This window comes from Syngnathus acus, chromosome 12 (genome assembly GCF_901709675.1).
Source record: "Syngnathus acus chromosome 12, fSynAcu1.2, whole genome shotgun sequence".
Classification (NCBI taxonomy): Eukaryota; Metazoa; Chordata; class Actinopteri; order Syngnathiformes; family Syngnathidae; genus Syngnathus; species Syngnathus acus.
Window position 1 is genome coordinate 2,995,224 of NC_051097.1, and position 25,875 is coordinate 3,021,098.

The 25,875-nt window shown below is 39.9% G+C and overlaps 3 protein-coding genes across 11 annotated transcripts in view; 1 reads left to right on the plus strand and 2 right to left on the minus strand.

Moving 5' to 3' along the window:
• Positions 1-3,327: 3,327 nt before the first annotated feature.
• Positions 3,328-6,865, plus strand: dnajc25 (DnaJ (Hsp40) homolog, subfamily C, member 25). 2 transcript variants are annotated; one of them, XM_037265439.1, is made up of 6 exons: positions 3,328-3,716; positions 4,451-4,603; positions 4,717-4,887; positions 4,972-5,087; positions 5,176-5,275; positions 6,583-6,865. In XM_037265439.1, the coding sequence occupies exons 1-6, from the start codon at positions 3,390-3,392 to the stop codon at positions 6,700-6,702; spliced, it is 987 nt and encodes a 328-aa protein (XP_037121334.1). In that variant the 5' UTR covers positions 3,328-3,389; the 3' UTR covers positions 6,703-6,865. The 2 variants fall into 2 exon arrangements, with proteins under 2 accessions (XP_037121334.1, XP_037121333.1); XM_037265438.1 differs by having other exon boundaries at positions 3,329-3,716; positions 4,717-5,087.
• Positions 6,866-8,238: 1,373 nt separating this feature from the next.
• On the minus strand, positions 8,239-19,321 carry LOC119131210 (spindlin-Z). Of its 5 annotated transcripts, none has more exons than XM_037265443.1 (10): positions 19,165-19,321; positions 18,945-19,065; positions 15,365-15,447; positions 14,981-15,062; positions 14,167-14,264; positions 13,892-13,940; positions 13,665-13,800; positions 12,860-12,977; positions 11,303-11,536; positions 10,460-10,659 (listed from the first exon to the last, which is right to left on the minus strand). In XM_037265443.1, exons 5-10 carry the CDS (start codon positions 14,204-14,206, stop codon positions 10,460-10,462), a joined length of 777 nt encoding a protein of 258 aa, XP_037121338.1. In that variant the 5' UTR covers positions 14,207-14,264; positions 14,981-15,062; positions 15,365-15,447; positions 18,945-19,065; positions 19,165-19,321. The 5 variants fall into 5 exon arrangements, with proteins under 5 accessions (XP_037121340.1, XP_037121338.1, XP_037121337.1 ...); XM_037265442.1 differs by having other exon boundaries at positions 18,941-19,065; XM_037265445.1 differs by lacking the exon at positions 15,365-15,447 and having other exon boundaries at positions 8,239-10,659; positions 18,941-19,065.
• Positions 19,322-22,057: 2,736 nt separating this feature from the next.
• The window catches only part of zmp:0000001301, a 64,381-nt gene continuing 60,563 nt past the window's right edge, over positions 22,058-25,875 (minus strand). For all 4 annotated transcript variants that reach the window (XM_037266053.1, XM_037266050.1, XM_037266051.1 and 1 more), the window contains 6 exons: positions 25,013-25,061; positions 24,823-24,913; positions 24,151-24,251; positions 23,856-23,940; positions 23,593-23,697; positions 22,058-22,232 (listed from right to left, as the gene is read on the minus strand). In XM_037266053.1, the coding sequence (XP_037121948.1) occupies positions 22,128-22,232; positions 23,593-23,697; positions 23,856-23,940; positions 24,151-24,251; positions 24,823-24,913; positions 25,013-25,061 (536 nt within the window). In that variant the 3' untranslated portion in view covers positions 22,058-22,127. The remainder of the gene's footprint in view (positions 22,233-23,592; positions 23,698-23,855; positions 23,941-24,150; positions 24,252-24,822; positions 24,914-25,012; positions 25,062-25,875) is intronic.

The window sequence follows — 25,875 nt, forward strand, 5'->3', positions numbered from 1 at the left end:
TATTGCACCAAATGACGTAGCCACTTGCAATTATATACTTTATCTTGAATTGTGGTTTGCATTGGATTTACGTGTTACTGGCAGACATACAGGTAGTACATGTTGTGGTGGGATACAAATAGATGTGTACAGTCCGTACTCATGTCTCATCTAGCAGATGAGACATTTGATACAACCCAATGTGGGTTCATCAAGTTCAGTCCTAGTCCAAAAAACCTTAAGCAGGAATCTTAAATGTGTTGAATGACACTGAGATGTCCCGGATTTTTGTACATGTTGTACAAAACGTGTATTTCAGTTTAATTGTTGCGTGCCTACGTCCATAAATTTGTACACAGATTTATTAGTGTAGAAAAATGAGAGTAGAGCATACTCATTTGTGGTGGTTGTGGGCGAACAGAGGCGGCTCATTCGGAATGGTGAGGGGGAAACTGAGAGTGTATACACTTATCTATCCTCTACAATTCCCACTTTCTGACTTTAAAGTCAGAATTCTGACTTTATTCTCAGAATTCTGACTTTAAAGTGGGAATTCTGACTTTATTCTCAGAATTCTTGTAAAGTTAGAATTCTGAGAATAAAGTCAGAATTATGACTGCAATAACTGCAAACTACCCACGAGGAAATGGGATGAATGACCTTGAACAAAGTTAATACAGTCAAACCTCGGTTTTCGACCACAATCCGTTCCAGAAGGCGGTTCAAGAAGTGAATCGGTCGAATTACGAATCTATTTTTCCCATTATAAATAATAGGAAAAAATGTAATCCGTTCCTAGACAAAAAAAAAACCCGCCTTTTTAAAGCATTTTTTTTCATTTGCGCACCGCCGAACGCGCAACCGTAGTGCGCCGCCGACCGCGCAACTGCACCGCGCTGGTCGCATTATTGTGACAGAGCCGTCGCTGAAATTTAGAAAATATTTTTAAATTCCTGATGTACTTTCCAAAATTTAAGTGGACCTCAGTGCGCAGGGAGCTTAATTTGGTACTCGTAATCTTTAAATCGGATGCGTGTGTGCGCGCGCGTGTTTGTGCGCGCGCGTGTTTGTGCGTGTTTTTTTTATTTTGCTACTGGACAGTGGGTACACGGTATTTGAACGTGAATTAAATTCAACATACAAACAACACGATTAGGTCTCACTATACTTTTGACAAACATAACTCAAACATAACTATATACTATCTATCTAACATTACAACAAGAAAATATGAAAGTGTGGTGTGCAAGGACTGGAGTCGGAGGCGGAGTGACAAACGACGGTGCCGACGGCAGTTGTTTTAATGACATTTATAATTATTCTCATTCAACAACGGGCAGACTCTTTTCCCTTTGAGATCCTAACACACACTAAACTCCACAGGAAATTCCCACACGTGTAAACTGTCCCCCCGGAACTATGTACCGTGAACTTAGGTTCCGGGTGAATTATGTCAACCCACTACACAAGCCCCCCCAGAATTCACCCATAGTCAAAATCGCCACGCCGGAAAGGGACGACAGCCCTCCAGCGGCGTCGTCCACTGTATCCGGCAGGACGCTCCTCTGGGCACCGGTGTCACAGAGGAATCTGCGACCCGAGAGGGAGTCCTCAATGAACAGCAGCCGGTTCTTTTTGCCTGCGCTCACGGCCACTACTGAGCGCAGGCTTTGGCGTTTCCCGTCGTGCTGAAGTTGCAAGGGGAGCGGCACCTTTTAGCCTTGGCGCCAAAACGTGCATGGAAGTAGCACAAACCTGTGCTGGTGCGGCCGTCGGTTGCAGCGTGTCCTCTGCCAGGGGAAACGCCAGCGCTTGGGGACGTGTAGCTGCGTGTTGGGGCCAGCACATCAGAGGCGAAACGCTGGGTGGCCAAGTAGACGGTCTGCTTCCTCCGCCAGAGCACGCGGCTCCGTAATAGTCGTATTTGCGAGGGCCGTTTGTAAGTGCGGCGGCATATGTCGCAGAAACAGTTCAATGAAAAGAAAATTCGGCTCTTCCCCACCCAGCAGGTTTAACATCATCTCCATGTGTTCAGAGGGTTTGCTGTCCCCTATGCCTTGAATAGCAAGCAGGCGCCGGGCTCGTTCGGACCGTGACAGTTCAAAAATCCTGAGGAGATAAGCCTTGAGCCCTGCATATTTATCCTGGGCAGGAGGGGAAGTGATGAAACTTACGGCTCTGGCTGCGGTGGAGCTTCCGAGTGCTGAGACGACGTGGTAGTAGCGTGTGGCGTCATCCGTAATTCCCCGGAGGGCGAACTGAGCCTCCGCCTGTGCGAACCACGTTGCCGCAGACGTCTCCCAAAACTCAGGCAGTCTGAGGACGGCGGAATGCGCCATGCCGTTTCGCTCGTTATTCTGTTCAGTCCCGGAATCTTCAGCGGGACTGACGTCGGGGTCACCAGTGTGGTGTGCAAGGACTGGAGGCGGAGTGACAAACGACGGTGCCAACGGCAGTTGTTTTAATGACATTTATAATTATTCTCATTCAACAACGGGCAGACTCTTTTCCCTTTGAGATCCTAACACACACTAAACTCCACAGAAAATTCCCACACGTGTAAACTGTCCCCCCGGAACTATGTAACGTGAACTTAGGTTCCGGGTGAATTATGTCAACCCACTACAAAAGTACACATTTTGAAACACTGTTCTGTATACATATATCTTCTTGCACATGCACACTATTTTGCGCTGGTACCCTGTGAGAAGGGGGGAGATAATTCAATTGATTTTGAGTTTATGAGTATGAACAACTATCAGACTTTCATCAACAAGATCTTTTTTATTGGAGACTTATTTTCAAACATAATTCTACACCTCAGAACACACCAATATGGAACAATAGGTATATTTTGATTAATAGAAAATTTGTTTTTCTTTCTTAATGGTTCTCTGGAGGAGTATGGGCTATATCTGACTTCATGGATGAGGAGGGAGCAATCATGCTGATTTTTGTGATAGATTTAAAAATTCTTGTACTCAAAATAAGTACAAACAAATGGTGAAAACATTCCCATTATCCCTGATTAACATGATTAAACAAGATGAAAATTATTCAAAGATAACTCCATGTTTAAGGCTGTTACAGCAAAGTCAAAGTCTGCTTTATTGTCAATTTCTTCACATGTCAAGACATACAAAGAGATCGAAATTGCGTTTCCTACTATCCCACGGATACATGTTAATGGGATTGATTTTTGGGATGTAACAACAAGTTAATTAGAGTTTGATGTTTTTTTAGGACACTGTTTCTCTAAAATTTAAAAATCGCGCTGGCAGCATTTATTTATTTTGTCTTCGTGTAGTTGCCGTATGTAGTAAACAAAGATGGCCGACCCAATGCGCATGCGTACAGTAAAGCGCGTAGGCACCGCAATAGTGCCTTGACAGCCACCGGTAGTCGTGGAGATGGCTACGCCAGCGGAGTCCTGCTGTGGACGTGGTGGTGGGTCCGCAGTGCGGTCCTGGTGGTGGCTCTCCGCGCTATTGTTGTCCTCGCTTCCTGTGGCAAGGGCGCTGGTGGAGGGTCTGTACTGCGGTACCGAGGTCTGCTATGACGTGCTCGGGGTCACACGGGAGGCCTCCAAGGCGGAGATCGCTCGAGCTTACCGGCAGCTGGCTCGCCGCTACCACCCGGACCGGTTCAGACCAGGAGAGCCTGGGTCGGAGGGAGAGACTGTGGAGTCAGCCCACAGAAAGTTTCTGCTCGTTGCTACGGCCTACGAGACTTTAAAGGTCGGCTCAGTTCCCCGGTTATTTTGCCAACGCATGCTCAGTCGCCTCGCTTACGGGCTAAAAATAATACAGGCTTTATTGCCGGTCGCGTCACATTCATTTTGATTAATTTTAAGGTCTCGATTTTCCTTGGGAACTCGCCTCATACTCAAATAATTTATTGTGGGAATCTATGCGGTGTCGCATCTTGTTGATGTACGAATAACAGTGCTTGCTTTTCCATTATCACATAAGTGGCATCGCATTGCGAAAGTCGAGTCGAGTATTGTTTTTTATTTTGTATTTCTCCACTTAAGACATCAATCAACGTTGTCTGAAACATTTACAATAGGTCCACAGTGACTGAGGCAGTTTGTTTGAATGTTTAAGCGCTGAAAGCAGGATGCCAGCATTTGCAATGACAGACAGAAATGAAAAGTCTAATCTAAAGTAAACAGTCAAACACAACCTCCAGTATTAGCAAGACCGGCCTGGATTCAGTTCACTGCCTGTCCAGTGGAAAAGTGCCACATGGACAGACGAGCATACATGTGGCAGTGACCTAAACATAATACTACTACACACTCAAACTTTGAAATATAAACTAAGAACCAAAATGAATTGCATTTTCCCAAATGGCTGGCTCAACAATTTGAAAATTGCACTCAACTACAGTACACTACAACGTCAATTAAAATTTGATGACTTGTTCAGCTCTAATTTAACCGTTAATGTAACCCCTCAAATGTGTGCAGGATGAGGACACTCGTAGGGACTACGACTACATGCTCGACCACCCTGAGGAGTACTACCAGCACTACTACACTTACTACCGCCGACAGCTCACTCCCAAAGTGGACGTCAGGATCGTAATCCTCGTCACCATATGTGCCATCTCACTTTTCCAGGTAATGTGTAGTCATGAATTATGATGGAATAAATATCACCAACAACATGCAATAACTATTGTTCTTTGGTAGCCTGGTGATCAATCTCTTGTGTCCTCCTCTCCTGACTCCAGTATTACAGTTGGCACAGCAGCTACAACGAGGCCATAAACTGCCTGGCGAACGTCCCCAAGTATCGGATCCAGGCCACCCTGATTGCCAAGGAGCAAGGCCTCCTGAACCGGACCAAGGAGAAGGGCAAGAACCGGCGCGCCAAAGAGGAGATCCGGGAGCAGGAGGAGGAGGTGATCCGTGACATAATCAAAACAAAAATTGACATCAAAGGTGGCTACCAGAAACCCAACCTGTCAGACATCCTGCTGTGTCAGATAGTGTTGTTCCCCTACTACCTGATCAGCTATGTGGCCTGGTATGTCTCCTGGGTTTACCACTTCACCATCTGCAGGGAGGAGTACGGTGACCAGGAGAAGCTTTACATAATCAGGTCGGTTGTTTATGGAACGGGTCGTGTTTGGTTCTGAAGGAAAAAAATGGCCTTCTGTTTTGACCCCACTGTGTACTGGTTTGAACAGGAAGCACATGAAGATCTCACAGTCTCAATTTGACAGACTGGATGAAGCCACCAGGCAGTCCTTCTTGGAAAAACACCTCTGGGTCAAAGAAAACTTTGAGGTTGGTGACACTCCTCAGCAGATAAAGCTCCTTCAATTTTAACTTTGATGACAAATTTCCTTTTTTCATTTTCAATGATTTTTAAGTGGATGCTTTCTTTATCGATTTTTACTTCTCCAATATTTTATTTGTGGTTAGCCAATGCCCCTTCTCTTTTTGTGGAAAACGTGTTAAAAGAAAATACAATACATACGTTTTTTTTTTTTGGTTGAGTCCCCCCCCCCACCCAATACATACATACACTGGTACTTTATAATGGGTGTCAATTACATATAAGGGGAATTTTTGATTTTTGTGGGCCGGAACAGTCACTATCCACTAGTGATGGGTCCGGCAACACCGATGCGTCGGCGCATGTGTCGAGCTCATAGAGCGAAGCCCCTGTGTCGGTGCGCGTATCGCTTTAAAAAAGCCACGTGACCGAACGAGCAGCATTGTAGTCTGTCAAGGAAGCGCGCTTTAGCTCTGTTAAAGGAAGCGCATTGTCATCGGGATGGATCTGCTAAAACAATATCTGATCTTTTGCGGTTCATCCTCGAAGTTATCAAGAATTATGGAGCAGCCCCAAGTCAGATACTGAGACAATCAAAACACTGCACTCCAGCCTCATCTGTGCCGTGTGAGTGTGTGTTTTCAACGGCGGGAGAAATTGTGTCCAAAAAGCGCGACAGGCTCAATTTCAAAACATTGGAAAAATTTCGTTTTAAATAAAAATGAGTAAAAAACAAATCTCAGTGCACAAGCATCCTCTTTCACAACATGTTCACTTAGATTTTCATGTTACGATACATGTTCACATTATTGATTGACTGTAACTAAAAAAGAAAATATATTTTCAATTTAAATGAATATGTGAAACAATACAATATAAAATATAATTACTTAATTAATGTATATACTAGGTCATCAAATCAGTGTCAGTCGTGTCTGTCAACGAGGTTGCCTGTAGTATTTTTAAGGTCCAGCGGGTGTCAGCAGTCGGCGACACAGTGTCAAGACAGTTTGCCAATGTGTCGGGATGACACACGACGCCTCATGGACCCATCACTACTATCCACCTAATCCACTGCAGTGTTCCCCTCTTAAACTGCTCTCACCCTCTCAACACATAGCAAATGTATACAGCATATTTGAAAAAAGTCAAACCTGAGCAGGGTTTTTGCAAACTCAGGATCAGTTTAATCATTATATCTTTTCCTCTCTATACGATGAATTTTCTCAGAAACATAACTCCGGGATAAACCTTCTGTGGCCTTTACCTGTATTATGAAACTGAAGTGTAAACATTCCTACGGTGCCTTCTCCAGCTTTACAGAGCAGAACAGGAAGAGGAGATGAAGGTGAAAATGGCCACCGACCCGAAGATGAAGAGGTACAGACGCTGGAGGAAGAACGAAGGACCAGGGAGGCTGACTTTCGACGACTGACAGCCATAAATTGTGACGTGCCTCAATGCCAACATACATGGATCATGCCAGTGACATGTGTGGACATACATACAGACAAACTGTTTATATTGAGAAATATTTTCATAGAAATGAGGCCTCATGCAAGGACAATTAAGTGGAATAAAGTGTAAGCTGCAGAGGAGATGTTTACATTTTATTTTAATACCAGTAATTTAACTTCAGTGTTTAAGGCATGTCACTTGTCCCATTTTTGTCACCCTGCTCAATAGGAGATAAGAGCTGAAATAAATGTAAAAACTGTAGAAGTGTTACAAAAGGAAGTCGAAGTGTGCCACAGCTGCAAGTGAACTGCACCAGTCTTACCCACAATCCTTCATTCTTGAGCGCACGCTGAACACCTGAACAGTTGCGGATTCGCTTGGGCCAACGTTGCAAGTTTGTCTTGTCATGAACATTGGATGGTGGTAACGGCTTAGGTCTGCTTCTTCACACAATTGTTTACATGATGAACCAAAGTCATCTCTGCAAATTTCTGTAAATAGTGATAGGCCGTTCTTTCTCATCACACATTTTGCTCGGGAGTGCAGCTGCATCATTCGGGAGGGCTCTAATCAGTATTTTTATGAATCTTCAGTATTTGTAGAAGGCACAACCTCCTCCTTTATTCAATTTTTAACCTGATACAATTTTTTATGATGAATTTTTCAAATAAAGTTTTGAGGTTTTGACTCTCATCCTTGTGTTCTGAACCCGGTAGATGACTGAGACAGCAGGTGTTTGTTTCAAAGAGACCCCACCTGGGAAGTGGCAACCATTTTAAATTGGGGCACGGGTGGAGGTAGCACTATGCTATCTCCATTGGTAACCATTCCTCACCACAAGATGTAACAACTAAGTAATTTTGTGGAGAATCTGTGATCTTGCAGCTAGGCTGGTTCTGAGTTGGTTTTCTTGAAAACAGGACTCAGACTCTCAAATCGCTTTACAAATAGCATTATGCTCAGTTGTGATTGAAATACGTACTAGTATTATTTAGCAATGTTTATTATTGTGTAGAGCTATTACATGGTCAGAGCTGTTCATAATATTTTAGAGAATCCAAATATTAGGAACAGCTATTAAAACTAAATATTCTAGCCCACTGCAAGCCAAATGAATACATATACTGCTGAATTAATACTAAAGTCATACTTGAGCATGTCAGTCATAATTGAACATTTTCGATTGTAATGACGATACAGGAATGCTGACATATGATGTCATGATGATTACCAAGCATCTAGTCAGATCCACATACTAGTTTAGTCTCTGGTGGGTAAATTGCTATGATATGATGTGACATATTTACAATTAAGTCCTCTATGCAGTTAGTTTGCAGTATAACTATAACCTGCAAAAAAAAAAAAGAACTGCAATTTCTCTTGAAGTCTATTCCATGTCTCATAAGATGCCAATGTAATTGATGGCCACATGATCAGCAAATAATATAAATTTGAATGTAGGGGTTAATAAAAGGCAACAACTCCTCAGTACAGTCTAGGAACACAAACCACGTTTACATGAACAGTAAAAATTAACATATATGTTTAATCATACAAAAAAAAACAATACAAGGCAGGGTGATAGAAAAAGCCATGTCATTCCGACATCAACAACAATTATCAGTAACTGCAAGATAAAAGAAAACAGACTGTTATGAACACAACTTTGCAGGTAAATTGTGTTGTCAACTAAAACAGTGCGTGTTGAGATGAAATACCTCGATTGAAAAACATACTATATGCGCATAAAAGTCTGGCAAAGACCATTTTTGTGCAGTTATGAATAATAGTTGTCATCTATCTGTTCTGATGACTATCTACATCACTAGAAGTACACAAACTGAAGGCTTGACATTTGCATCTCATCAGTACATAGACTAAACCAAAACACCCTCAATGGCTTTCAACATTGTTTTCTTTACCTCCGACGTGATTCTTCAGGGTACATTTTGGATTAGAAAACCAAGATCATCATTTTAGACCTCAAAACATATGTATCCTCAAACCATACATAGCATGTTAGGTTACCTTGTTTAGTAATTACAGACGCAAATAACGCTCCAGTCTTTGTTATTCAGCTATACGACATTATTGATGGTAGGAATGATGGACTGAAACACAAAAATGTGTCTGTGTTTATCGTAAACCTTCACTTGTGCGTAAAGGCAATGAAATGAAAAGAAACATTTCCTGGAGGATCATTGTGTCACCTACATAGAGTAATACAACCAACTATCTACTGTATCCAATGGTGTGGAACTGACCAACACAACATACACCAACATCACCGAAAGTCTGACTTTTCATATCGCGAACAAAAGAAACTCGTCTCGAGTTTAAACGCAGACATTGGTGGAATCCCGTTTCCATTCCTCAAAAAAAGTCACATTGGTTACACTCGAGTGTATTTCTGTAAGGTTTTTTTCACTCAACATCTGACAACTGGCCCAGAGAATATTGGTTGTTTTACTACCTTCTTAACTCCGTCCTCGGGATTTAAGGTGCAACATAATGCAACATTTGCCTTGAACTTCAACACTAAGAATGCATAACTGTTTTCAAACAAGTTCACCTGGAGGAAGCGCAGATATAATCATCATCATAGTATCGTAATAATAAGACATAAACTATACTTCACAACTACAACTTTTTGTTTTGTTTGTTTTTAAACTCCAGCGACGTTTCAGCAAGTACACAAAAGCATTATGCAAAGGCTTTAGTGAAATCATAACAAACAGTCAACAACACTTAAAAAAAATCCACACCAACTAGCAGTTTGGCAATATAAAATTAGGGGGAAACAAAAATCCCTTTTTTAATCACAGTTTTCATCTGCAGACGTCTGAGGATTCCGTTAATTTTGAATAAAATCTGTGAAATTGTCTTTCTTTTTTTTTTTTAAATCCAATGTGTCTCCTGCTTTGTTCTGTACAAAACCCTGCTTTGTTGTTTGGGATATATCCAGTTTTGATATTAATATTTTTCATCAACAAATAAATTCCTGTCCTCATGAATGTGAAACTACTAAAATGGCCATGGGTCCACTTAAGGATCACTGGTTAGTGATAAACGCAAAACATGTTCAAAAGTCAAAGAAAATTGTGGGATGATAGGCCCAAACAAAGGAAATCCCATGAATATCTAAAGCTAAAGGAAAATAAAAACAGTATTCGTTAAATAAAGAGCTTTCAAAAGAGTCAAAATGATAACATGGAAGTGCAAAGGACTTTGAAAATAAAGACTGGATTCACATGGTTTGGGCTCGGTATTGGGCATTTATGTTCTTTTCATGGCTTTAAAATAAAAAAACGGGCATCCAAATGGTCATAATACGAGTCAACAGACAACGATGAGGATGTCTCTGCGTCAAGCTTCATTCATGTCCTCATATTCAGAATGTGTAGTGTGATTTTTCTTTAAATGCCATTTACACTAACAAGCACTGTCAAATTGAGTTTCTTGTAGCTTGTTAGTTGACAAAGAAAGAACTACCTTGTTGCTACATTGCTGCCTACCTAACTACCTGGAGTTCTTTCTATATTCCCAAGTCTGAATAACAGACATAATTGCCGACTCAAACATGTATACTTTTCGCTTTTAAAAGATCCCCTGGGGCTTTAGTCGTTAAGGGTCAGCAGAGCGTGTTACAGGATGACGTTTGTGATGTGTCAACGTGTATGTGTCTGGTGTTTGGTTTCCGTCCAAGGAGAAGTGGGGTCAGGGTGTCTGCAAAGTCATGAAGTTTTCACCAGGTCGTAGACATAAATGAGGTGGTCATCGTCAAACTTGATGAAGTATACGGACGGCTTGGCCTCCACCTGGTGGATGACCATGCCTGTTCGTTTGCCTCCGTCCTCTTTGGCATACTCCACCTGTTTCCCCACCAGACTGTCCACCACCTCGCCTGGTTCTCTCTCAGCTGGGATGCTGTCATCTACGAAAATGAAGGAATGACAGACAAAAGGTAAGACAAACAAACTGCTAATATGTCATATTTCGGAAATTGTTATCAGACAAAATCCAATTTTGATTTGAAGTTGACATCCATTTGTCAAGCAGGTGTCAGGGGAGCTGTGTCCCAATGGGAATGGAATGCTAGCTCTCCAAATTAGTACAATAATTTCTGAAAAATAAACCGTACCAGCTAAAATTAAGGCAAAATCTTGTTTTGTTCATATATAAGAGAACATGCACAAATTATACGATATCATAAAAGTCACGAACAATCTATAGAGAAGACGCACTGGACTATAAGCCGCAAGGTACAAAGCTTGTGCAAAAAGTAGTGGCTTATAGTCCGGAAAATACAGTAACTAACACTTCTGGTATGTTTGAGGCACTTTATCGGGGTTCAGCGCTATGTAGATTACGATGCACTGTGATCTATATTTATTCACATTTTCACATGGGATAGAAGTTTGATTTTTTTAATGAAATGAATGAAAATGTCAATAAGCATTCCCTATGAACCCAACCACAAATGTTTTTTTAAATAAAGAAAAATAGAACAGAATGTAATGTAAAAAACTGTTTGTGACACATGACTTCTTGTCACGCACACACACACACACACTCACTTGAGTCAGGCATGATGCGTAGGTCTCCTTCTTTAAAGTCATCCAGCAATTGGTACATGTAGAGGACTGGATCTTTTTCGTAAGTAATATAAAACCAGGTGGTCATGATGGGAGCCCGGGCCAGCACCATTCCCCGCCATTCCTCCTTTGGACCTTCCTCGGTTTCAAACATATGTTCCACCGCTTTGCCTATCATTGTATCAGCTAGATTGACGTCTGTCAGGCGGGACTTAGCTGCATGAATGGAAGAATAAGAATAACGCATGAGCCACTTTTCAGGAAATCATGCGGCGCGCTGCACATCAGTAAAACTGGGATGTTCCCAAAGTAAACACCTTAAGAGTTTAGCAGTGTTTATTTAGAGAAGACAATTCGTTACGAGTGAAAAGTTTCAAACCCAAACGGCTGCAAATTGAATCTGTGAATGCAACGTGAAGAGGACATGTAGGCCTGGTCGATTATGGAAAAAAGCTATGAATCACAATTATTTTGGTAATCATTGAAATCACGAGTCGTCAGGCGATTGTTTGGTACAAAACAAGAAAATGTGTCAAAAAATATGAAGACAAATTTCTGTGAAACTCGATAATTATGTAAGGTCCTTAATGGACTAAACATTTTTTATGACAAAGCAGATGTACTCTATAAATTTAAGAATAGTTTTCTTGTATCAACAAACATTGTGCATTGGATATTAATGCATATTAATAATCGTTTTTCTTACAATGATTTGGTAATCGTGGCGTGTAGTAATCGTATTTGAATTTCGATTAATTGCACAGCCCTAAGCAACTCACTGCGATTGAGAGCATGACGAAATGTGTCATTCTGGACGTATACTGAGTATTTGTCAGATCACAAATGACATTTCATGGCAAAGATTAGCTAAAATACTGTGGATACATTCAAAGAGGAATGTCGTAAATATTCTTGACCAAGTACCGTATTTTCCGGACTATAAGGCGCACCTAAAAACCTAAAATTTTCTCAAAAGCCGACCGTGCGCCTTATAGTCCCGTGCGCCTTATATACGGACTAAATTCCTAAATCTAAACTGGCCCGAAGCATTGTGTCATGAAATCAATCATAAGTGGCCCGCTGAAGACTATGAATCATGAATCAAAAAGACTATGGATCATTATTTTGTGATTATAAATTAGTTTGTTGCGTCTGAAGTTGAAATAAAAATGATAAAATGGAGAATGATTTGATTTGGATTAAAAATCTGACATGATGCATTCATGGTCCGCCTTATAGTCCGGTGCGCCTTATATAAGGACAAAGTTTTAAAATGGGCCATTCATTGAAGGTGCGCCTTATAGTCCGGTGCGCCTTATAGTCCGGAAAATACGGTAGTCTTAAATGGTTTGTTAATTCTATTCTATATTTCACAAGGCATGTTTTTCTCAAATTAAAAACTGCTATTCCAAGAGGCAATTATTCTATATTTTCCTAAAGATCATGAAAATGGGAAAGCAGTGTGGACATAGATCAGGGTCAAATGTTGTTGACCACATCGCTCAACAACATTAGACCCTGATCTCAGTTCACACTTACCCAGTCGGTCAGGAAGCACCTCGAGTCCTTGAACTCTCTCATCCTTGTGAAGCTCCAGACCGTACACACAGTCAAAGCCATCATACTTTATTAGATAAAGAGACGGATTCACTGGCACCTGGTTGTGAGAAGAAGCAAGAAGTCAGTAAGTGAAAAGATTGGACACCCTTCAATATTGGCTCAAGTCAGAACAACAATACAAACATTAATAGGAAAAACGTCAAATCTTAACACTGCATATAAAAAAAATATTCAAAACATTTCAAGGCCAAGTGATACAAAACTACAAAGATCATCTGTTTCGAAATTTAGCTTTGCACTCTCCTCAAAGATTATCGGAAAAGTGTGGCTGCCCCAATATTCTTGCTGTTCTGCAACACGTCAATCTGACACCTTCTACTCATTCCCCTTGATGAACTGCCTTTTCTGGTCGGCAAGTTTTGGGGCAATATTTGCACTCAATCTGTTTGCTTTTGAACTTCTGAGTTAATTTCAGTGCCGTCATTACGTGTTGCATTAATGAAGAAGAATGAGCCACGTCGAAAGAATCCACGCAAACCCAAGCCATGACATTACCTGCACTGAGTTTCACAGACATGTTTTTACATTTCAAATTATCAACTGATCTTTGTGTTTTCAAAGTTGCCTTTCCATCACTTTGGTGACTGTTCCATCTATCATCACACTAGTTGCAGGCATACCGTATGAAAAAAACTGTGACTTATAGTCCAGAAAATACGGTATACCATGACAGAATGGGGAAAAAAACCTCATAATTCAAACTAATGGAAGCAGTATTTCTTACCTGGTCAAGAACTGTCCCTTTCCATACTACATGCCCACTTCCGTCCTTCCAGATGTGTTGGATCCTGCAGCCGACAATGTTGCGTCGTGGCTGTGACATAACTTTGGTGGTTGGGCCCAGATTGCTCTTATGTTTCCTTCAGGGAGATAGCGAACAAAATTGTCAACTTGAACAGTCATTTGAGGTGCAGTAAATACTCAAGTAGGAACTAAATTAAGGTGACGTACTTATTGGGATTTTTTTTCTTCATCATATTTGCAGAAACACCTGCATGCCCTGAGGAGAAGCAACATCATAGCAGAGTCAACAAGTGGGAAAAAAATAGAATCGCAAGGAACTTGCAATCATGGTGGTTGTTTGGTCTCCCATTACACCCAATGTGCAACATCATTGTTACAGCAATATATTGTAAATAATTGATGAAAAATCAAATGTCTTATTCTCATTTCAAATAAGAACTCAAGAGACAGTGACACAAATTGAACATTTTATGAGGTAGGACCTGTATCAGCAGTGTCTCTGTGATCCGGAGTGCTCTTCATTCATCTGGAGGCGGGGAGGCAGTCAGGCTGCCCAGCTACAATGCAAAACCTTCAAAGGCTGGGGGGGGGGGAAAAAAAAATCATAAATCATTATTTACAGGGGATTGTCTCGCACATACAAAAAAGTTACAACGTTACTTTGAAAAAACAATTTGGTTAGTTTTAATTGTTCACTGAAGAGTTGGCATTTTATTCACCAATGCCTTTCATTCATTAAACACATTTTACTTTCCATCCCTTTATTTTAAAACTAATGAAATTTGCTTCTCAACCAGTTGCTGTATTATTTGACTAGATGGCATTATTGGTTTAAAAAGACATGTTTAAAAAGAAAACAAAAAGACCAGTCAGTGTATGTTCAGCATGATGTTAAACACAGTGTCACTTGGAAGAGTAAAAAAAATACAACTGATTCATAAAGCAAATTTCAAGCTTCATTTTCCAGAGAACTATCAAAAAAAAAAAAAAAAAGATTTTATTTCCAATTGACGTAAAAAAATGCACAAAGAAATTATTATTCTATTACTGGTTTGGTTACTAGCAACATGGTGATCACTGTCTTACAAAGTAAAACCAAATCTTTCATTTTGATTTGCCACAAAGCTCATCAGTCTGCTTTCATTGAAGACTACAGGAACCAGAATATATTTACGGTTTTAATTTTAAATGAAGAAAGTATCTAGTGATGATCAAAGACAACTATTGAAAAACATTTAATTATTAATTGATAATGGTTACACCTCTAGATTGATTGAATGATTTGTCTGTACTTACATTCTTCTCACATCAGATGTTAAGAGTTCTGAGTTTCTTGGATTCTGGCTGCTCTTCAGCTCCACATAAATCCGAACCAAACCTGGAAAAAAACTGCTAGTGATTAAAACTATAAGTTGATAACACCAAAAATTGGACAAATTAACAGTAAAACAAAATACAAAGAAAAAGTAGCAAAGCCAATGAATTAAAACCAAATATATTTTGATGTTGATGGTTTGCAAAAAAATCATACAATCAAAACAAAGAAATATGTACTGATCCGTTTTTTTGTTTTTGCCATGATCAATTATTTTCTTTCAATTGTCAAATTTCCAAATCTTCATAGAACCTTATTCAGAAAATGATTGCACAATCCATCCATCAGCCATCCAAAGTGGCTACCTTTAGGAAGCTATTAATGTCAGTCAAATTTATTTGCACTTGAGTGACAAAACTGAAAACACTAATTTGTCATGCCTAAATAGCTGCAAAACAAAAAATCAAAAATCAATTCTTCACATTCGATTTAATCCTCAACGGTGACCACCCCGAATTACTCATTGTTAGACAAAACTTTATGATCCAAACTTAAAACAATATTGTACATGACGTTTGAGTGTATGAACAGCGACTCTTGGAAATTCTGCAACACTGTGTATCAAACCGAACTTGACCAGAAATTACGTTGTACCCTGTACAGGAAATTAACAAGCATGAAGAGCAAAAGCATTGAAACGAACCAGCTGAGCCTGCAACTGCTCAGTAAAGCTTTCATTTCGGAAACATGAGACTCGAGCCAGAGAGGGAGTCCCCTGTGTATTATTTATCTACAAGCAGGGGTCTTACGTAACACATCTAGCTCTTAAATGGAGCTAAAAGAGCAAAGAATGAGAACACGCAGAAGATAGACATGGGCAGTGACATCTAAATCCAGTAGAATAGAAACATGCCCCCTTCTCAGGTATCCCCAGCAGCTGTAGAGGATTTGAAAAGCCATTCAAGGGGCAAATGTCACATGGAAAGGATTAGCTCAAGTTGAATGGTCAAGTTGTTTTATGGCAAGCTGGGAGACTAAAAAGTCATCACAAACAAGTACTATTAAACGACACATATTAAGTTGCTCTTCTGCCAGCAGGAATGTAAATTTGGACAGGAATGCAAAAACGAGATACGACTTTGAACGGGAGTCATAATGACCTTCAGAGTCTTGACTCATGACCAAAGACTTTTGAGCGTGACAAACAACCACGGCAACAACAGTAGCGGCAATGAAGCAGAATCTTGCCGTACATGCTTATCCCACCTGCAGAGGCAACCAACCTTCTAGAAACACAGATCATTTTCCTGCAGCTGGTGGTGATTTCTTCCCTGTTGCCACAGGCAACACATGATGAGTCATCGGTTGTAATAGGGCAGAGTTATTTTGGACAGAAACGGCTCAATGTCATCTTGTGCAGCATTGAAACCAGAGAGGGGTGGTCCCATTGTAACAAGGAGCAGACCTCAATAATTGTGTTCAAACAAACTAATAAATAAATAAATAGTTATCTTTGTTCACCACCACACCATTGGAATCCCATCAAGTTGTAGGATTATTATGTGAAAATATGTTTGCTGAAATTGATTTTCGAACACCAATTCTTCTAATACTATGAATGAAGACCTCTGATAAACTTGATACGGCCGGGGGAAAAAACATTCAACACTATTTTCTCAGTCCTGTAAAGTCTGGAAGTGTAAGTCTTACACAGAGCTCAGCTCCTTCTGTTGTTTCAAGTGACGAAAGGGTGGGGGAATAAGCAGGCAACGAGTGGTGCTTTTTCTTTAGCTTTTTTGTGATTTTATCACAGAAGGGAATCAGTGTTCAAATTTGGTTATTTATATACAAACAGGGGTGCACAGAAAATCTCGCCCTCATGGATGAACTTGACAGACTTATGGCACATCCGAGCAAAGCTTATCATTACTGTGTGAATGTCATTTTAATTTTACAGCAACTGGAAAAACCCTTTTTCTGATTTTTGTTTGTTTGTATTTCTTAAATAACAACATATGCCAGGGTCTAAAGTTAGAACCTTATTAGAACTGTCGCGGCAACATACTGTCCTCTTGTCACGACATCAGAAGGGCATGAAAATTCCAATTTGTGACTTCCATCGATGAGTCAACAAGCCATTATAGGCAAGAAAAAGGTGACTACACTACTAGAAGTGGTTGTTGAGTGAGGGGGTGGACTTTGCATTCCCCCTTAAAATACCACATTGCGCTTTCTCGCCACTAGGTGGCAATGTTTTCCACAGTTTTGAATAAGTGAAGACGCTGGTTTTCTCATTCTGAACAGCTGTTGCCATAAAAACAAAATGACATTTGTATTCTCACCTGTTTCACACCCAAAGGTTTGCCAGCATTCAAAGGAGATCCATTTGCAGATTTGTGTTGTATGATTCTAACCAAACTAACCACTTCACCACTTGCGGGAGGAAAGTGTTTACTTGTCTTTTTTCTTGTTTGCTTGCTTTTTTTGTTAATTTGTTCGTTTATTTGCTTTCTTGATTCCACTTTTTTTTCGTTTGCGATTCCTTTTCCTGTTTTGCTTAATTTTTGATTTGCAGTTGTGTTTCATCTTGATGTGTTTTTGTTAGCAATTCTTATTTGCTTGATTTTTGTTTGCATTTTGCCAATCGCAGTGCACACACAGACAAACAAGCATTCATACTCGCAAGCACATCTACGGACAATTTGGAGTGTATCATGGGCCTACCATGCACGTTTTGGGAAAGTGAAACGAAACCAGAGCACCAGGAGAAACCCCATGCAGGCTCGAGGAGAACATTCAAACTATGATTAGAGGAGCCACAAAAACTCACGACTTGTTATCTGCAAATCAATTCAAATTTGTTCATATACTCACAAAGGGTTCTCAAAGTGCTTCTGGTCCACAGTTCACAATGATAGACATCCATCCATCCATTTACTATACCGCTTGTCCCCACAGGGGTTGACAGGGGGATAGACATCTTACTAACAAATACTCAAAACCATGAATTTGAATCCATCTTGGTGAACAATATGGCCTTCTGACATAACGTGAGATTGAAACAGGGGTTGAAACAGGATGAATTCAGAAAAAATATTTTCAATAGACTTATTAAGCATTGACACTGAATCTACATAGGTGGTCCCTCAAGGTTCCCTGGCTGTGACATTTAAAGTTCAGCTGATGCTTAGAAGAGTTTTCATGATCATTTTGGAATTTCAGTGTGCTGTTTTTTCTTTACTTAAATTAAAATACACTAATTCTTCATACTGTGCTTTCAAAGGCTGCTGCATTCCTCATGACCTTGCTGAAGAGTATGACGATGACCCAGAACATAATAATGGAGAATGGTTCAAAAGAAACAAAGACATATCTTCAAATGGGCAAAGACTATTCTGAAGCTCATTGTGTCATTAACTAGTATATGGTAAGTAGATCTTGCAAAATACTGCATGGATGATATGCTATTATTTTTACCGGTGTGCTTGTAGGACAGCAGCTGGATTGGTTTACCTGGAGGATTAAACTTACCTTTGCTTTAAATTAGTTACATTGGTGCCTATGATCAAACATAGCAAATAATATTGGAGGTTTGAAATGCATTATACAAAAACAAAATGCAACAGCACGATATGCTCAGACAAAGACATTCTGCTCGTGCAGTAAAAATAGTTGTTGGTTTTGTGACAAAAGTGGCTTGTTTTCCTGTCTGCTGTGTGAAATAAGCTTGCTAAAATAACCAATGCAAAGGCTGGTTGGGAACATGGCAAATATACAGACATCATCCCCAGTGACTGAGAAACGAGCAAGCAGGTTCTGCAGGGCCAGCGTCAGCCATGTTGCTCGCTTGATTTACTCTCGATTGTTTAAACACACATACAGTGATCAGACAGATAAAGGTGTAAATGACTTAAGGACTGACCAAAAGATGAAAGACATACATACTGCAGGAAGATTATGTCTCAGGCTGTCTGCTGCGGCGGCTGCTGCTGCTGCGGCTGCGGCTGCTGCTGCTGCCCGGCCCCTCCCCCGCCAGCCGCCACACCAACCGACTGCGTGAGGACGCCTTTTGGCAAAACGAACGCAGAGTGTTTTTGTTTTGGGCGGTTTACCTGCAGCATGACACGCAAGTTGAACGCCAGTTGCACGTTCACTTCTGTCTTACCGTTTTTATTTTTCACCAGTATGTCCAAAATATGACTGCAGTGAGTTGTCTCGCCCTCGGCTGTCTGTCAACAGAACCCGTTTCGAATACTCGTGAACGCGCTGGGACTGCACGGCCATCGCACTATGGAAGGTTAAGACATTTTCATACAGTTGAGACAATTCCGGTGAAGCCCTTCAAAATAAAAACAAATATGAATCGTACAACAACAGAATGAAAGACGAGGAAATGTGTAAGGTCATCATAATAAGTTTATGACAACTGAACATTGATTCAAAAAATTATACTGTTTTACTGATGTACGTTTGATTGTGTTTCAATCTATCAAATCTGGTCCAGGCATAATGAGCATCAGTGGTTGGAACCTAAAAAGCACAAATATTGAAATTGATTTTGGTATTTATTTTTCGCACAACTCTTTAAAAATACATATTTTATACCTTGTACTCTTTACTTTGTTGACATAGGCTTGTTATTTTTTATGACCTCTGTAGATTATGGCACAATGTAAAAAAATCATTGGATTGATTGATTGATTGATTGATTGATTGATTGATTGATTGATTGATTGATTGATTGATTGATTGATTGATTGATTGAACATAGTGTGCAAATACGTTTTCAGGTTGTATAGAAAGTGTGTGTAAACGTGTGCGCGCGTGCGCGCGTGTGTAAGAAAAAAAAAGTATGATTCAACTCTAAAATCAAGGAAACACTGAAACAATTGAAATGTTGCCATACAAATTAGCTCTTATTCTTTACAAACTTATTTCTTTACAAACTCTGTTCCGGCCTTAAAGTCGTAGCTTCAGCATGTCATTTTCTCTCCCCGCCCAGGCTCAGTTCTGCAGCGTCTGCCAAATAGTGCAACCTGGAAGAAAAGCCTGGCGCATAACGCTTTTATTCTTGCTAAAGGGAAATGTGCTTTCGGCAGTTTGCAAACATATTTTATTAAGGCGGCGCTAGACTTATAATCATATCAATAAATGCTTTTGCCAGTTTGCAAACTTATTTTATTAAAGCTGCGTTAGACATATATAATCATATCAATATAATCTTCAGTAGTGGTGTGCTCGTGTAGTTGCATGATTGGCGCTAAGGAATGTGAAGGCAACTCCATGAAATTATTTTCGACAAAGTGTTGTGGAACATGATGTCCCAGACAGGGAGGATGGAAGGAGAACACCTCTCATCGGTCCAGACAGGGAGAACACCTTATTTGAACATCTCGGCCGGTGAGGAACGAGAATAAGAACTCGTCCTGGTGGTCCAGACCCAACCGCCAGACAGCTGAGGCCGGACACCTGCACTCAGCAGCAATAACACCCAGACGAGGAGGACATGGCCATCGACCAATCATCACACAATGATTGCTTGAATATTCATATTGTGTTTCTTTAAAAGTGGGCAACCCGGAAGAATGTGTTGTCTCTTGATGTTCACAAGAACACACGAGTTTTGGTGTGAGGGACCCGAGATCCAGGCGCCTGTATTAGTTTGCTTTGTCAGGAATAAATACTTGGTAAATTCGGCCTAATTGATCTACTGGTCTTCTCTTTGACAGAACGAACTCGCAAAATTGTTAGGTGCGCCAGTGTGTGGATTAGGACATAACTCTTGTGTTAAGTGTTGATCGCAATTTGGAGTCAGATCAATAACTAAAATCCGTAACCTAACATTGCTTAATTGTGTTCCAGCCTTCTGTAGAATGCGGAGAGAAGGGGAGAGCGGCTGTGACTGTGCGTGTGCGTGCGCGTGCGTGCGAGCGTGCGTGTGTATTTATGCTTGGAGTTTATTAATTAGTGTGAAGGCGAAGGCCTTCACACTTATGTTATTCTACATCATTCACATTATTCATCTTCTATTTTATTCTCCTCACTTTTTTTGACGCGCCTTCCTTCCACATAATCCATCCGATTCACTCCATTCCACTTTTGACGTATCCAGATATTCACGCGATGAGCGCTTGCATTTTTCTCTTTCAAAAAATTTTCCGTTTTCACAAAATTCGCAAATTTACAGCAAATTTATCCTCATTCATTAAATCTTAATGGTTAATGATCTTAACAGCACATTCAACATTTCACATTTGCGTCAATTCAGTTTGAAATTCTCATCATTCAGAACATTCAAATCACATTGGGGAAGGTTTTTTAACATTCCCAAAATTGCCAAGTTAAAGAATTTTACGTTTTCACGTTTAAAATTTGCGTAAAATTTAGTTTTTCACTTCTAATTTCTACATTTTTCAACCGATTCAACCCGTTCCAACTTTCAAATGTTCATCTTTTGCCTACCGATTCCACAACTTCCCACTTACCAAAAATTCCAAATTTTCAATTTTGAAATTCACGCCAAATTTTCCCGAATTTAGTTTTTCCCATCTAATTTCTAAGTCTTTCAACTAATTCAACCCATTCCAGCTTTAAACATCATTCTGTAGCATTCCCCAGGTATTTATTCAACTTCTTCGCCTTCACACGCAATTTCTCCAGAAATTGCAAATTCTACTTCATTATATATATATATATATATATATAGAGAGAGAGAGAGAGAGAGAGAGAGAGAGAGAGAGAGAGAGTGAGAGCGAGAGAGAGTCCCTTGCAGTGAAAGTAGCCCGCCAGCCCACATACGATGTTGAAGATCTGATCATTTGAGATTCAAACACCGGCGGAGAGTTACAGGGGGGGAAATAATTGCATAGGGTTTTAAAGTTATATTTAAGGTAAAGGTATTAAAGGTAATTTTAGCACATTTATTAATTCAAAAGTATGTATCAAACTGGTAACAGAATCAGTGCCGTACCCAAAAAGCAGCGCCCAAAATGTTTTATGGCCAAATGTGTAGACAAAGATATCAAAATGTCTTCAGAAATGCAGTCATGTATCTCAAAGCAAAATATGTCTAGAGCTACCAACAACAATCACTTTTCATACCATCTTGCTTGTAGTATATCTAAACATTTACATCCCTTTAAACTGCTGCATAATAGATAGAAGATGTTCACTCCGTTTCTGGATGCTGCTGTGCTCCTCCTTTAGCTTCTCTTGCTCTTGCAGCACTTCCTCCTAAAATTAATAAATAGGATTACTGCACTGTCACAGCAAGGACTACTTTAAGGAAGGGATGTGTTTTTCATTTGGGTTTAAACGAATGGATTAATCAGCAAACATCTGTAGGAAAAGAGTTCTCGAAGGATTGGGACAACAATGTCGAAAGTTCTGTCCTACAAAGTATGATACTTGTTACAATTTATGAGCTCAGCTTTTGAACATCACATGACCGTAGCCAGAAAATGGGTGAGCAGTGGCGTCTGTGTTAATGCAATAAGGCTTGGTTGGGACTGCAGTAGCTTGAGTTATTTTTTTCTATATTTTAACTGCTTAATTGTATTCATAAATATAATTTTGTAATTCACAAAAAATCTTCTAGTGTTCCAGTTGATTTCGAGACGGAGTTGCTAGTTCTTTTTCTGTTTTTCTCTACGTATTCCTCAATTCCTCTTATATTGGTTCCCAGCTTGTTACTTTAATGTTGAGATAGTTTGGAGCATTTTTTTAACAACTGCTTTTTATTTCTGCACTTGTTGTCCAACATTATCTCAGCTATTTTTAATTCTGAGGTTTTACAGGTGTAATACCTTGGACATTTTAATCGTTTTGTAAACACAAAGAGTTGCATTCCATTGACCCCTGTAAAACATTTACGATCCTATGGAGGTAGTATCACCTCCTGGGAAAGCGCAGGAGACGTTGGTAATTGCATTATGTCTTGACCCTTTGACCTTAAAAATAACACGGGTGAATTTTCCTACAGGCCTCCTCGGTAATCAAAGACTGGGATGTTTTGAATGAATGCAAATGTATTATTATTTGCTTTTAGTTTAATATTTTTTCCACACGTTGTTCCTTATTCTTACAAATGATCAAAAATGTTCCATCTCTCTATCCTGACACCTCAATCAGTGTTCTTTTCTGTCAACTTTAACAACTTCTAAAGTACCTTCATCCACTGTTTTTTTAACCTCCACCCCAATCCTTTCATTTGCAGATCATTAAACAGGTCCTTGGGTGCTTTACTTATCTTTGAATTCACCTCAGTATGCTCCATTTACTCTCTAGTTTTTCAAAAGTGTATATTATATTAAATTTTAAATGAAGCTTTTCTTAAACTGTTCAACATGTGATGAAAGTGTGAAGACCCCAAATAAATGCTTTACTCCTGATCTCAACACGTTATGTATACAGAAATGCCTTTTGTACCTTCCAATCTTGACAGAAATAAGTGTCTGTGTGTGCGCGTGTGTGTGTGCGTGTGTGTGTGCGTGTGTGTGTACAAATGCCAATGACAAAACAAAATGAGCCAATGAGGACTTACAGAGTTGTGCGAAATGCATGCAATCCAATGTATTTGTGTGTTTGTATTCACTCTCAGTCTGCAGAGCTCCCTCCTTTCTCTGTCATTTTCCTCAGCTCTCGCACGAAGCCATGCCTCGTTTTGAGAACGATGTCTGTCGAGCATTTCCTGCAACTCCTAATACATTCACGGAGACACACAAGCGCAACACATCCCACACAGTATTATTGATTGATTGATTGAACATTTATTGGACTGACAAGACGATTTGGATTCTGAAGCATATTAAACACGGAAGTTGTGTACGATTCAAACAGTTCGATAAAATAATAAACCTGTTGGTGTTGTTGCTTCTGGGCCTCGTGGCCTTCTCTGGCTATTTGCAGAGCAGCAGCAGATTTTGACAACGTTCTCTTCTCCCTGAAACAATTTAAAATCATTTAAAATAAGGAACAAAAAAAAGCGATTAAAAAATGGTATTGTCTTGTGCTGTATTACAAGTCAAAGCAAATTTACAAATCACTGTTTTACACTTAGTATTTAAATGGATATGTTGGTTAAATGAAATGATTGTTGTTGCCACAGAAGTTGTGATTTTTTTTTCTCTTTCATAAAGCTTAACTAACGTACTGATCTAGCTTCTGGAACTCCTGGTCAAGTAGAGTGAACGCAGTCTGGATCATCGACATGGCCTTGTCTCGAACTACACTGAAGTCTCTGTGGACAAATATCTGGTGCAGAAGAATGCACAAGTGTAGTTACACGATACACAAGACTTCATACATTAATGAAACGTACGTATAAATATTGTTGGGTTAAGTGTATTGTTAGGTTAGGTTGGCTTTAGCTTAGGTACACTGTACATCAGGGGTGTCAAACTCATTTTTTTTGCGGGCCGCATTGTTGTCATAGCTTCTTTCGGAGGGCCATTATGACTGTCAACCCAAATAAATGTATGAGCACCTCATTTTATATACAGTAAAAGCTACAAAACAAACTGACAAATAACTCGTTTTCAAATCAGAGTAAAACTGGTCAAATATTAAAAAAAATATATATTAAAAGTAAAGACAATTTGCAATTCTAGTCATGACACACGAATTTGATGCACAATTTGTCTTCGCGGGCCACATAAAATGATGTGGCGGGCCGTATCTGGCCCCCGGGCCTTGAGTTTGACACCTGTGCTGTACATTATTCATCTTGGGAGAAAAAGGTTATTACAGTATACATTGTACAGTGAATATTAGATAATTTTGTGTGAGCGATTGAAAGATTTGTATGTGTGCATGTACTAATCACCTGCCCACGAGCTGTTATACTCTTGGACTGGTTGGCTGGAGAAGAGTCACTCAGATCATAGCGAACGTTGGGAATTTTTGTGGGAGTAAAACTGTTGGTTGACCAAACCAGAGTGAAAAGTAGAAAAGTCATGTACGAGTGTTATGCAGGCAATAACAATTGTACACTGCACTTATGCACAGACACACACCTGTAACTGAGTCCCTGAAGACCAAATTCAGACAGAATCTCCTTCATGACTGTGGATGAGAAGTTATGTTTCAGCTTTTACACTCCAGCTTCACGTCATATATCAGGCTCTCTTTTTGTAGTCAGCTTATCTGGAGAAATGCTGACGAAACCTGATTTTTATATCACAATGCAATTCTTGCTGCACGTTTGCCAAAATGGCATACAGGTCTCTGCCAAGATGGGTGGGCCGATATATCAGAAGTTGTGTCTTGCATTTTGTGAAGTAACAATGACAGAAAGTTGATCTTACATCTGCTAAGTCGCCAGCGCAGGATAAACAACTGGTCTATCGCAACATATTTCATTCATAAATATGCAAACAGCAGGCATCCAACTCTCTAAATTATTGCAATAATATCTTTGAATGATCCCACTGAGCAACATCAATTCATTTCACCACTGCACCACTTTCATAGGGAATGAAAGGAACTGTGTTCATTGGGCACAGAATACTGACCACTCCCACATCGACACAGCCCTCCCTCTCACAGTTACTGCTCTCTGTGAAATTACCAACATCAGGTCCAACCCATCTCTGCACAGAAGATATGCCACTCGTCGAGAAGAATTGATGCCAATCACAAAAAGAGAACCTCATATGTTAAGATGGATTTTTGTGAATAAACAAACCAATGCTAATACCTGGTTGCCTCTCCGAGGGATTGATAAGTTTCATTACTTTCAGATCATTAAATTCTTGCTCTTCATTCTTTCCTCCAAATATGTACAACTGCCAACCACACAAACATTATTTTAATAACCATACAAATGCACCAGAAACTGGAGATCCTCAATTTACAACAGTCCCACAAATGACATTTC

Bases quoted from the DNA above. Each gene is read 5' to 3' on its own strand.
- dnajc25 (XM_037265438.1), top strand. From the start codon at position 3,390: ATGGCTACGCCAGCGGAGTCCTGCTGTGGACGTGGTGGTGGGTCCGCA. The intron at 3,717-4,450 runs GTCGGCTCAGTT...AAATGTGTGCAG, and splicing joins CGGCCTACGAGACTTTAAAG to GATGAGGACACTCGTAGGGA. The intron at 4,604-4,716 runs GTAATGTGTAGT...TCCTGACTCCAG, and splicing joins GTGCCATCTCACTTTTCCAG to TATTACAGTTGGCACAGCAG.
- LOC119131210 (XM_037265445.1), bottom strand. From the start codon at position 14,206: ATGAAGAGCACTCCGGATCACAGAGACACTGCTGATACAG. The intron at 13,941-14,166 runs GTCCTACCTCAT...GCTTCTCCTCAG, and splicing joins CAGAGACACTGCTGATACAG to GGCATGCAGGTGTTTCTGCA. The intron at 10,660-11,302 runs GTGAGTGTGTGT...TCATTTTCGTAG, and splicing joins ACGCATCATGCCTGACTCAA to ATGACAGCATCCCAGCTGAG.